Below are 13212 nucleotides of genomic sequence, written 5' to 3' on the forward strand. Positions count from 1 at the left end.
AAAGAAAGAAAGAAAGAAAGAAAGAAAGAAAGAAAGAAAGAAAGAAAGAAAGAAAGAAAGAAAGAAAGAAAGAAAGAAAGAAAGAAAAGAAAGGAGGGAAGGAGGGAGGGAGAGAGGAAGGAAGGAAGGAAAGAAGGAAGGAAGGAAGGAAAGAAGGAAGGAAGAAAGACAAGAAAGCTCAGTCTTCTGACTTTGATAGAATAAGATTCCAAATGGTCTTCTTCCCCACTTCAACCTCAAAGATCATAAAGATTCTCAGGAGGTCTTTCTCCAATTTTTGTTTCTTCTGACTTCACAATCTTTCCTATCTGTTTTACTTCCTCCAACAGTTTTCCTTCCTCATTCCCCATTTTGAGCCAAAAGATAAACACAAACTTCTTTCCCTTAAATTTAAACATGAAACACAAGACCAGTGATATAGCAGGTTTTCCCTAAAGGTTGGGGTAAAGAAGGGAATTATGCTCTCACACATGACAAAAATGTCACATTTATCGGGGGATCTAATGTACGGCATGGTAACTATAGTTAAAAATGCTGTATTATATACTACTTGAAAGTTCTAAGAGTAGATCTTAAAAATTCTCACTCCCTGCCCCCACTAAAGATAATTATGTGAAATGATAGAAGTATTAACTAACCCTATTGTGGTATTCATTTTGTAATATGTATGTGTATAAAATCATCATGGGTATACCTTGAACTTACACAATGTTGTATGTCACTTAAATTCAAAATAAAGCTGGAAAAAAATTAACATTTAGTATTAATTATTCCCATTGTTAAAATCCCTTTGGCTCTCCCTTACACTCATATATTCTCACTGATTTTGAAAAATTTTCCTGCCACTAGCCAGAGTCTTGAGCCATTTCTTTGTCTTCACTCTTACACCAAGTCTCCAACATCATTCTTATGGATGAAAAAAAAAGTCTGTTAATATGCAGGCAGAGTTCTGTTGTCTTCACAGTTTTCTCTTTGGACCTACCATTTCTATACTTATAAAAGTACCAGCCAATCAAGAGACCACTATTGTGGGTCACGTCTTTTACAACTCTAGATTTGCAGTTTTTTGCTTTTATGATAGAATTATTTGATATGGTCATATCTCATCAGTCTCTACAAGCAGAAGTAAGCATTATAGGGAATTATCTTTTCAAAATAGGAATTATTCAGAATCCCTTGGAAGGCAGAAATGGCTATCGTCCCTTTGCAGTTTGCAAAAAAGCAACAATTTCTGTTCAGCTATAACTTGTCATCAGTTTGTCACCTAGGGATTTGTTTGATATGCTCATTAAGAGAAGAATTCTGTTGGGGAGACACCTTTCACTACCCAATTTAAGTAGCTTATCTACATTGTGGAATGTTCTTTGAGATACCCTCGATAAAGTCCACTGAATTTTAGAAAATCATCATGTAATATTACAGTAGATTAATCTTTCTGAGGCACAGTATGGATCTTACCATTTCCTTGTTTAAAATCAAAACAAAACAAAAAAACAGACATTTTAACCCACTGCTCTACTCTTATTCCCACTGGCTTTCAGAACAGATGAGAAAAGGGTAATCTAGTGATAGTGCAGTCTCAGAATGGCCAAGGCCTGTCCATGTAAATTTTTTCCTCCTTTCTATCCCAGGCCAAAATAAACACGGTGTGCGTAGTCCACTATTAACAGCATTGCAACAATGATGTCTTTACTTTAGATGCCCTATCTTTCCAGTTCTCTATCCTTTCCTCTCCTTGGTAGCATTCAACATCCTCAGACTCTCTCATTATGACTTGCTCTATACAAACTGCAGAACTATTTTACACTACAGAGATTATTAATGATAACAATTACAAATCTAAGTTATTAGGCAGGTAAGTAATTGTATGGATAGTGGGGTCTTGTTAGGGAAGTGTGTGTGTGTGTGTGTGTGTGTGTGTGTGTGTGTGTGTGTGTGTTTCAATGGGAAAGAACAAGAGAAATTGAAGACATGGAATGCTATGAAAGCCTCTCTTTTATACATTTTCCTCAAAGCATGAAAATATAGAAAATAACTGAGAATTAAATTAATACATTGATGCTTTGCTTATAATCAGCAAAATGTTGGAAGCAAGAAATACTTTATTATGAGAGGCATGAAGTTTCCTTCACATCCCAGATCATTAGCTGATCTGCTTCCTCACTGTTCTGAAATCCAAGACTAATTGAAATCATGTAGACAATACTGTTTCTTGACAAAAGTTAATTAAAACCAGCAGTACTCATCAAGTCTGCAAGTACAATTTCTGGTATTTACCCTTGGAACATCACTAATATAGCAATAGTGTTTTGAATAGTATACTATTCATGTGATTTGTACTTGTTGTTTACATGCCTTGTGGATTCAATATTAACACTTAGGTGGTGTTAATATTAAAACATAAAGTAACCAAGCCTCTGAAAGCCAGAGTTCTGATTTTCTGCTGAGACCATTATAAACAAAAACCTGTTGTATAATTAGAATACCTCAGGAGAAAAATAATCAAAAGCCTTAGGTTAAGTTAAAAATATTAAAGACCTACTTTTCTGTTAACACTGATCATATCAACTGTGCACAGTTAGAGGAGGAATTTAAACAGATCACAGATAGCTCCTGACAGAGTTTTTGCATGTTTATTTGTAACTAAAAGCATAATTCGGCTGTCAAAGCTTTCTATGGCCTAATTCAAATTCATGGAGCAAAGTAGGGGGAAAAGACAGTATCCAGACTAAATAAATAATCAAAGATTTATTCAGTTACCTAGATCTCAAAAAACAAACTTAAGAGTTTCTTCTGTTTGATAGGAAAGATTTCTGGCCTTGGGCATCATGGATAATTTTTGTTTTCTTTTGCTTTTAAATTATGTTTTAATTTGCAACAATAGCTACTCTTCATTGGACTCCAGGAACAAAGACTTTGGCCTCTGTCATCTACAACATCTGACCAACTCATGCAGACATCAAACATATAAATAGAGATTCTTTAAAATAGTTGAGGGTACTTGCAGAGTACAAAGTAAGTACTAAGGGAGGCTGCTTCCTACAGGAGTTGGGAGGGGATGGGGAGCAGAAAATGTGAGTATGGAAAGGCTCCATGGAGCAGAGGAGACATGAACTAGATCTTATGGATAGACAGGCTTTGTAGAGGTGGGGGTTGGGGAAGACCATTGAGAAGAAAAGAGAAGCATAAACGACATAGAGAAATTGCCCCCAAAGGCTTGCTGGAGATACTTCAGAACAATCAACAGAGTCTAGAGTCTAACAAGAGCAGAAACACGAACCTATAACTGGATTTTCATCTTCCTTTTCTCATTTGTCCTGGTCCTAATTCTAACTAAGCTTCTGGCTACAAGTGTTATAAACTGGTCAAAGTAAAAGAGAGATGGCAAAGATAAACGAGGGGATTACAAACAATTTATTAATGATTGGCAAATTCATTTTTCGAGGCCTAGAGTCAAGAGAGAATCAACTGTTATGTTCAGTAAGGCTCCCCTGTAAGCATAAATAATAGCCAATAAGGCAAATATTATTATCTTTTATTTTGCAGATCAAGTGAAAGGGGTCAAGAAGTCTGAGACACCTAAAGGCTCAAGAAAACCCTGTGAGGTTATTCTCCTGGTCACTTGAGGCTCAGAAAGATTAAAAGGTTTGTTAACAATAACACAGCTCTGTGAAGGTTGAACTAACTTAAGCAAAGTTCTCCTGATTCTTTGCTCCTTTCTCTTCACGCCCACTGCCTTAGGCAATTGCAGGTCCACACCCTCTACCCTCCCTTATGCAGGAGAAAGACACCATTGGGGATTGTGTTTGCATTTTACAGATTCCATTTCACTAATTTAGAATGCTGAGGTGGTCAGCTTGTATCACTTCTGTTTCCCAGTAATGTTTAACCTTAAGTTAAAAAAAAAAAATCTAGGAGATAAAAGAGCATGTTTTCTGGCAAGTCCATTCCTTCCCCAGGGGTTATTAATTTCAGAACACATCTGAATTCCTTCTCTGTGGTATAGGCTTGAGTAGAGGAACAGACAGCTCCTGGTCAGGGTCAGATTTCAAATTTTTATTTGTTGGTACCAATACCATTACTAGGTTCTTCTCTGTAGTCAACTATTGAGATCTTCTCTGAATACAACTTGGTGTCTGAAGATCCACAAAGGAGCCTCTGGTCATCATTCTCTTCACAGAATCACAGTCTTCTCTCTCAGCAAAGCATCTGCTGTACTCAGCTTTGCCTTGAGAAACAACTCTTTCCCTGAGACCTGGTTGAGAGCAGTTCTCTGGTGCCATACTTGCCAGCATGGAGGTGAAGAACTTTGTAGTTTGGGATTATGTCGTCTTTGCAGCCCTCTTTATCATTTCCTCTGGAATAGGGGTGTTCTTTGCTATTAAAGAGAGAAAAAAGATGACTTCCACGGAGTTCCTGGTTGGAGGAAGGCAAATGAGCTTTGGCCCTGTGGCGTTGTCCCTGACAGCCAGCTTTATGTCAGCTGTCACTGTCCTGGGAGCCCCTTCCGAGGTCTATCGCTTTGGAGCCTCCTTCCTGATCTTCGTGATTCCGTATGCTTTTGTCATCATCCTCACATCAGAGCTCTTTCTGCCTGTGTTCTACAGATCTGGCATCACCAGCACTTATGAGGTAAGGCAACGACTCCCTTATTCTTTTCTTTGGGTGAGTTGCTATTTTCTCTTCACTTAAACATTTCGCTGTTATTGTTGTTATTTTTGCCTTTTTCTCTAAAAGATGACAACACATGGTAGTTGAAAAACACTCACCTATTTTCAGAATAATTACATATTACAGGAAGAAAAGTTACAGTGTTATTGGGAAAAGTTTAAGCTTTGGATACAGACACACCTGTTCTTTCATCTGTAAAATGGAAATAATGAAGTCGACCCCAGAGGCTATTTCAATAAATAAATAAATGAGAACCTGTACAGGCACATCAAATGCATTGCCTAACTTGTAAGAGATTTTCAGTGAAAGAGAGCTGATGTTATTATTTGTATTATTATTAACATCATTCTTAAAATCATGCAGAAAATATACCGTGATTATAGTCATTTCCTGGTAAGAAAACAAAGATAGTACAGATAAAATGACTTAGTCAAGATTGTACAGTGGATAAAACCTACTGAGAACCCATTTTTGTCTGTATCTCTTTCCATCAGATAGTAGAGCTGAGCACTTTAATACAAATTATTACTATCCGCCAATTTTTAGTAGGGAAATGGTAATGTTTTTGAAAAATTAGAAAATATTTTAATGGGGAGGAATTCCTAAATGATACAAATATGGGGATTATTTTAATGAGAAGAAAATGAGGCAGCAGTGTTTCACTTTGCAATTATTTCAATAAAAATATCACATTAAAAATTTAATTTGCATGTTCAATTATTAATCGGTTTGTATGAAAAAGGTATTTATTTTCCTTATCCAACATCAACCCTACTAAGTCATAACAGAAACTCTTAACAGATCTGTTTTTTTTCTTTTTTTTAAAAAAAAATTCTACAAGCTAAATGATAGTAAAGGATTACTCTAGACTTCAAAAGCCTTTCAGGAAAATGAATACTTTCTAGATGTTTTATCCATTAAGCCTCTGCTATGTTCTAGACACACTTATAGGCCCTGGAGATATAACACTGGACCTAATTGCTACCCTCATGGAGTTTACTTTAGAGCAGAGAAGGGTAGTCAGTAAATATACTATATAAACAATAATAATGGAAATTTATGTTATTTTACTGTGTATTAAGTAGTGCTCTAAGTACTTTACATGTATTAACTCATTTGGCCTTAAAAATAATCTTTTAGGTAGGTACTAATATTATCATCCCTATTTAACACTAGGAAACTGAGGCACACAGTTAAGTAACTTGTTTAGTGTAACACAGCAAGCAGTGGCAGTTTTTAAAACCTGGCAATCTAACTTTGGAGATCATATGCTGAATCAATATGCTATCCTGCCTTACTAAATATGATAGAAGAAAAGTAGATAGGATAAGGTAGAGAGAAGGAGTTCTGGTTTGGGTAGAGAATGTCAAGAATTCACATAGGGTGGTTGAGTTAGTCTTCAATGATAATAAGGCAGTTAAGTGGAGACTTGGAGAAAGCAAGAGATTACATAATACATGGGAAGAACATTCCAGGCTGAAGGAGCCACAAAAGGCCCTAAAAGAAGAGTGTAATTGGCATATTCGAAGGACAGCAAAGATATCAGGTGCTCAGAAGATATCAGGTGCTCAGAGACAGATGAGATCAAAGAGGTGAGAAGCCACAGTTACATTGGGTAGCACTTCCAGTGGGTATGCTGTCAGACAGAGGGAGTCCTTTGTATATCTGTGGGGCAATTTGATTGCCACAGTGACTGACTGAGGTGTGGAGAAGGACGAATAGGATTTAGGAAGCAGGGGTAGGGACACCAGATATCTTGTAGTGTGTAAGATGCACATATACAATGAGTAATTGTACCATAGGCTTAATAATGTCCTCATGCTTAAGACCTATTGCAAATATAAATTAGTAGCTTAAAATAAGAAGTTATACAAACACTATAAATTAGTATATTTTTCCCAAATTAAAATGAAATAAAAACATTGTCTAGAAATTATTTAAAAATTTACTGAGTAATCCATCTGTTCCATTTGTGTTAAATTCCTACTTAACTGTAACTGGGTTTAGTAAAGTGATTTAGTTGCTATATTAAACCAGCTGCAGATATGTAACTGGAGATTCGAGATTCCTTTTTAATTGTTAAATTAGTACAGATATAAAAAAACATTTGTAATATCAGTGCCTACATGGGACAAACATGGATTGAAGAAGCTAATTGCCTTTGTTTTAAAATATATCTATGTATGAGAATACCTATAGGATGACGTTATAATATGCGAACTTAATTTATAAAATTTGTTGCCCTCTATATGTTATTAAATTTTTAATATCCTAATAATAAGAAATCAATATTATATAAAGTATATATGAAGATATTTTGGGATTGCCTCTTGCATTGTAAGAATGGGCAGTGTTGCATAGGGGTTAAAAACATAGGCTCCAGACTCAGTCTATTTGGCTTTGAATGCTAGCTCTGACACCTGCTATCTGCACAACTTTGAGAAAATGACCTCACTTCTCTGTATCTGATTTTGACATACGTAAAAGAGTGATAATGAAAGCATTTATCTCAAAGGATGTCTGTGAGGAATTAATGAGATATTATATGCAAATATTTTTACCACAGCCTAGCAAATGGTAAATGCCACATAAGAGTTTTGTATTATTGTTGCTGTTGTTGTTTATACCACAACTCAATCCCTCCGTAGAAGCTCAAATTCATATTTCTTTGTCCCCCCCACCCCATTCCCTGTTATCTATCCATAGATACTCTTTCTAGGATCTTTTTAAGTACTAAAGACTAAAAGAGGTAGAGTCTTATTTCCCCACCCCTTGAATCTGGCCTTGTGATTTGCTTTGACCAACAGAGTGTGGCAGAAGTGATACATGGGGCCTAGGCCTCACTAGGCTCATAGGTTCTACCTTTGCTCTCCTGGAATGTTCTCCTGATGCTGCCATGTCATGTAGCTAGCCCAGTGGGTCTATCTTTCAGAGCATAAGTGGAAACCTACAGGAAGATAGAGGCCCCCTAGCCAGCAGCCAGCACCAACTACCAGACATGTCAGTGAGGCCATCTTAAACCTTCTCACCCAGCCGATCTTCCAGTTGATTGCACCCACACGAGAGTCCTGGGGAAACAAGTAGAGGAATCACCTAGCCAATCTTCAAAATTATGAGAAATAATAAATCCTTGATTTTTAAGTCTTTGAGTTTGGGGGTGGATATTATACAGCAATATCCTACTGATTTAAATGTTTTGATATACAATGGTATTTCAAGCGTAAGATATGCCATCTGTGTTACTTTATCGCTCTCCTGTCCCATGTCAAAGCATAAGGAATTGTTCTCACCCTCAAGTTATAAATTAGGATCAGCTCATTTACAATATCATACATTTTCATTAGTTCCACTTGGACAATTTATAATTAGTCTCATCATGTTGTCTCACTTAAGTTACTGTTATTTTCTTATACCTCTTATCACCCATAATAAATCCAGTCTGTTATTATTTACTCTTAATACTAGATTAGAGGCTGGTGTCTACCTGTTCTCTCATTTTCCTTGAACTTTTTAAACTAAATGTCTTCTGAACTACTTACTTCTTTTTAATCCAAGCTTTTTCATTGTGACAATGCACAGGGTACCACTTTTCTATATCTTTTTTTTTTTTTTACAGTGGTTTAAGCATTATAGATTACTTTTTTTTTTATAAATGGCTTTCTTTTTAATTTTCCTTTAAATTACATTATTAGTATTATAGTAGTTATATTTAAATTTGGGGAAATTAGTGTGTAAGTATAAGATATCATTATTGAATATTATTTTAATATAGTAATGATGTTATAATATGTTTGTTGTGGAATAAATATTTAGGGTCTGATAGGGTCTGAACCAATGTTATGAAACCTTTTAGGTCATTGTAAGGATTGGCTTTTACTCTTTGTCATATGGGTTATTACAGTGTTTGGGCAGAGGATTTTTAGTATTACACTAGCTGAATGTAGAGAATGATTATGGGGTTTGACTACTGAAGCAGAGGGGTCTAGTTAGGAAGCTATTGCTGTAATCTAGGAAAGAGATGATGGTATTAGAGTGGCAACAGAGGAGATGATGCAAGTAGATATATTTTGAAAGTGGGAGGTAGGCACTAGGATTATTTTATGAACTGGATGTGAGCAGTGAGAGAAAGAAAGGAGTAAAATATAGTTCCATGTTATCTGGGCTTGAATCAACATGAAAAGTGGACTTGCTATTTCCTGAGATGGAAAAGAATGTGGCTAGATTAAGTGTGGGGTTTTGAAAATAATCTAACATGATGATGATAAATGTTACCTGTGAAGGGTTGAGCTTTCATTTTACTTTTGACTATAGTAATAGCTATATACATACCAAAGATGACCATTGAGAGTGAGTGAGCAAATACACTGACAGATGTATGAATACATCCATGATACGAGAGACTTTTCCAACTGCATAATCCTACCCCTGAAAGGATGAGTGAATACATCCTTTCAGGGGTAGGATTATGCAGTTGGAAAAGTCTCTCGTATCATGGATAAGAAACCAGGGGCTTAGATCAAGGAGCAAGATAGTGGCAAATCACAAACTAAAATTCAAGGAGTCTTATTTCTGGTTCAGTTTTTTTCTTTTTCAAAATATTTTTCAACATACTGTCTCTTTAGTTTGACTTAAGGTAGGAAGAGCATAGATGAGGCAGTAGAGGGTTTAGAATATCAAGCTGAGATGTGCACGTTATGCCAATGATAAGAGAATCATTGGAAATTTTGAGAAAAAGAGTAGCATACATGATCAGAATTCTGTTTAGAATGTGGCTGATGTGTGGTTGATGGAATGGGTGGGAAGGATTGGAATTTGGGAGATCAATTGGGAGCTACCGCAGTAATCTGGAAAGATGAAATGAAGGACTGAAGTAAATCTGGGAGCTATGGAGATATAAAAGGAAACAATGGCTTCAGTATATCCAGTAGGAGACCCCTGGGTAGAAAGCCAGAAGGAAAACCCCGGGGTTTTTATCCAAGCAACTCATTTATCTTCTCTGACCATCATGAGAAGCTTGAACAAGAATTGATCTTTAATGTATTTTTGACTTAAAACAATCTATACATTTGTCCTATTCTTCCAAGTATGTATAGCATGAAATCACATTATAAGTCCAAAGCACTAAACTCAGAGGAATATCAAGAAAAAAAGAACCTTCTTAGCAGTTCTTATTTGAAACTCACTGACTTTGCATATTTTTCTCTTTGTTCTTTCTAGTACTTGCAACTACGATTCAACAAACCAGTTCGCTATGCAGCAACAGTTATCTACATTGTGCAGACGGTAAGAGTAAGGGCTGTTGCTGATGTAATGTGGGGTGATAAGATACAGATTTGTTTATTTCAGGGGATAGTTAACTCAATTAAAGGAGAAGCTTAATAGCAAGCTTCTGAATTGCTGTATGAGTCACAAAAATAAAGCTCTGAAAGTAATGCAAATGAGTTACTTGGTTTTGCCCACATGGTTCCACATACTCCATTTGATTTCTGTTCATTTGTTTGTTTCTTTTGTTTTTTAAGAGGAAATTACTTTTTTTCAGGGATAACGTTTTCCAGATATATGATTACATCAAGAGCTGTACATTGCATATACCCACATGTATGTCATAAACCGTAAAGGAAAAAAAAAACATTTTCTTAAAATTTATTTAAATTGTTATTTAACCTGTGCAATTTGCTTTGGATATGAAGCTAAAAAATGATCTGTTCATTGGGTTTTTTTCTTCCTCCCTCCCTCCCTCCTTCCCTTACACCTTCTTTCTTCCTTCCTTCCTTCCTTCCTTCCTTCCTTCCTTCCTTCCTTCCTTCCTTCCTCCCTCCCTCCCTCCCTCCCTTCCTTCCTTCCTTTCTTCCTTCCTTCCTTTCGTTTCTTTCTTCTTACTAGTTAACTGAGTTGAACCAGAAATACCCATTCTGCTGAAAATTATTTTAAGACAATATATTCACCAGTATTCCCATTTTCCTTTTGGGACTCTATTCTCGCCTCCCAGTTTCTGGGGTGCCTTCACATAGCCTCAGGTTTGCCTGTGGCACACCATTTGTGTGTTTCCTACAACTCATGAAGTACTTTCTGCTAAAAGATAACCTTACTCCCATTTTTTTAAACCAAAATTCCCACTCATTGACTGAAGGATCTGAGATACAGAAAAAGAGGAAAACAATGTTTATTGACCTATCCATAGGTATTTGCCTTTTAAAACTCCCACACAAATCTTTAAATGGTGAAATTCTATTTAAAATAAAATGGGACTGCACCTGCTTTCTTCCGTGTTGTGGTTGTGATTCTGCAAGTTAGAAGGTCTACTCACTGGGTAGACCAACGTAGGTCACCTACGTTATTAGTCTTCTCTGCACAGTGCTTTCTCCTCACAGATGCTTTCCATCTCCACTTTGAAATTCATATTTCACCAAACTGCTAAATCATATTTGTATCATTATGATATATGCATGAGGGGAGAAGAGTAGAGAGAGGACGAAAAAATACTTACCTTGAAGCCTATTTTTCTAACCTTCAGAAATATACCAAATCCAGACATAAAATCTCATAATTTGCAGTGATCTTAAAAGCCCAACCCTCTTCCTCCATCTAATGCTTATATCCCTTCTGCATTCCTATATGCTTGTATCCCTTAGTTATACGAATTCCCCAAATTCAAAAATAGAGTGGATAGGAATGAAATGTTTGCTAAACAAGTTGAAGGACATGCATCTCTAAGGTCTATAAAGAAATTTCTAGGCCACTTTCCCTTTTATGTCACTTTTCTCACTGTTCGCCTAATTCTTGTTTCTCCATCAGATTCTCTACACAGGAGTGGTGGTGTATGCTCCTGCTCTGGCACTCAATCAAGGTGAGTTATTTTGGGTACATTGCACTATGTTTATGCCTGTATTCTCACCTTGAGAATTATAAAACATCTTGGGCAGACATTCCTTTGTTTAGAGTGCTCTGAATTACTGTAGGGGTCACAAAAATAAAGCTCTGAAAGTAATGCAAACAATGAGTTACTTGATTTTGCCCACATGGTTTCAAATACTCCGTTTGATTGTTGTTTGTTTCTTTCTTTCTTTTGTTTTTTAATCACTGTAATTATGGTAGTCTGGGTATTGTATATGCACAACCTCTAAGTAAGGTCTTCTGTAATATATGGTGATTTCTTAGCAATTTCACGAAGTAGATAATCTGAGTACTATAATAAAAGGTGATTGTAGTAAATACTTTAAGATTTATACTTGACTTTTTTGAGAGAATAGAATCCTGAAAACTAAAAGGAAAAAAATAAAATAAATGTCATAATGATACCTATAATATTGGAAGTCTTCAATATTCAATTTAATCGTGCCATCTACTTACATTGAGAAATAGTAGTTCAAGGCTGATGTTTAATTTGTTTCGAAGTACCAGGACTAAGTTTGTTTAGAAAAAAAACAAACACAAATAATTAGTGCAAAGATTGGAAGCTCCAGAATTTTAGCAGGAAAAATTTAGCTTTTAATATTACATGAAATTTATGGACTGAGTTGATGTATAATAATATAATAAACTAATCTTTATCAGAAGTGAGAAAATTTAATAAGAAAAAAACTAAGTTGATTTTCATTTGCCTGCAAAGAACATTAACAAAAATGTCATGACTTTTTCTTTGTAAACCTGTTCTTTTACTTCCTTCAAAAAATTTTCTTTACTATATATTTTTTTCCTTTTGTAGTGACTGGGTTTGATCTTTGGGGCTCTGTGTTTGCAACAGGAATCATTTGCACATTCTACTGTACTCTGGTATGTATCTAGCTGTGAAAAAGGATTTAGCGCTATCTCTTAATTTGAGATAAGGGCAAATCTCCAATAACAGGACATCTAAATATAGCAGAAATTGCTATTCCAAAATTAAATAGAAGTATGCTAGCTTATCTGTTACAGTTTCCTGAGAGAGGTGCTGTTGTTTTATTTAAAATTATTTTTAGTATCAACCATTAGTGGAATTTAGACTCTGAGCTCTTTTGAGAAAGCCACAGCTAAGAAAAGATTTAATGAAAGAAATATCTCCTGATTAGAAGATTAGGTGACTAAATGCAACTTCTGAAAAAAAAGAATTACTCATTAATAGTGATTATAAAACCAGTGTCTACTGATTGAGAAATACAAAATACATGCATGACTGATCAAGAATGGCTGATATTTTATAAATCTAAGCATTTCACTGCTTGTTTTTGTCTCTTATTTATGGATTAATTTAGATTACATTTAACATTTGGCTTTACACATCTCAATTTTTAAGGGAGGAACCTGGTTGGTATTGGCAACATATTTATATAATTGTTATAATTAGTTTAGTTCAGCAAACATTCATTGAGCACTTGTTTGTCCTGCAACGAGAATCTTCATTATTCTGTCATTGGCATCATACGTGGAGGCTCTAAGTATCCAGTTAAGAATATGGCAATGGTTCTCAATAGTTGGATTTTCTTTTCTCTTCCACAGAGAAAAATAAAGTACTTGATATATTATCATATAGCAGACCATACATATATATTGGCATTATGTGCA

The 13212-nt window shown here is 35.5% G+C and overlaps 1 protein-coding gene across 1 annotated transcript in view; it reads left to right on the plus strand.

Annotated features, from left to right (window-relative positions):
* The first annotated feature begins 3970 nt into the window (after window positions 1-3970).
* Window positions 3971-13212, plus strand: part of SLC5A12 (solute carrier family 5 member 12) — a 53037-nt gene continuing 43795 nt past the window's right edge. The window contains exons 1-4 of the mRNA XM_011362598.2: window positions 3971-4632; window positions 9889-9954; window positions 11467-11518; window positions 12377-12444. Coding sequence (XP_011360900.1) covers window positions 4294-4632; window positions 9889-9954; window positions 11467-11518; window positions 12377-12444 — 525 coding nt within the window. The 5' untranslated portion in view covers window positions 3971-4293. The remainder of the gene's footprint in view (window positions 4633-9888; window positions 9955-11466; window positions 11519-12376; window positions 12445-13212) is intronic.

The sequence above is a fragment of the Pteropus vampyrus genome, unplaced genomic scaffold, assembly GCF_000151845.1.
Source record: "Pteropus vampyrus isolate Shadow unplaced genomic scaffold, Pvam_2.0 Scaffold76, whole genome shotgun sequence".
Taxonomy (NCBI): domain Eukaryota; kingdom Metazoa; phylum Chordata; class Mammalia; order Chiroptera; family Pteropodidae; genus Pteropus; species Pteropus vampyrus.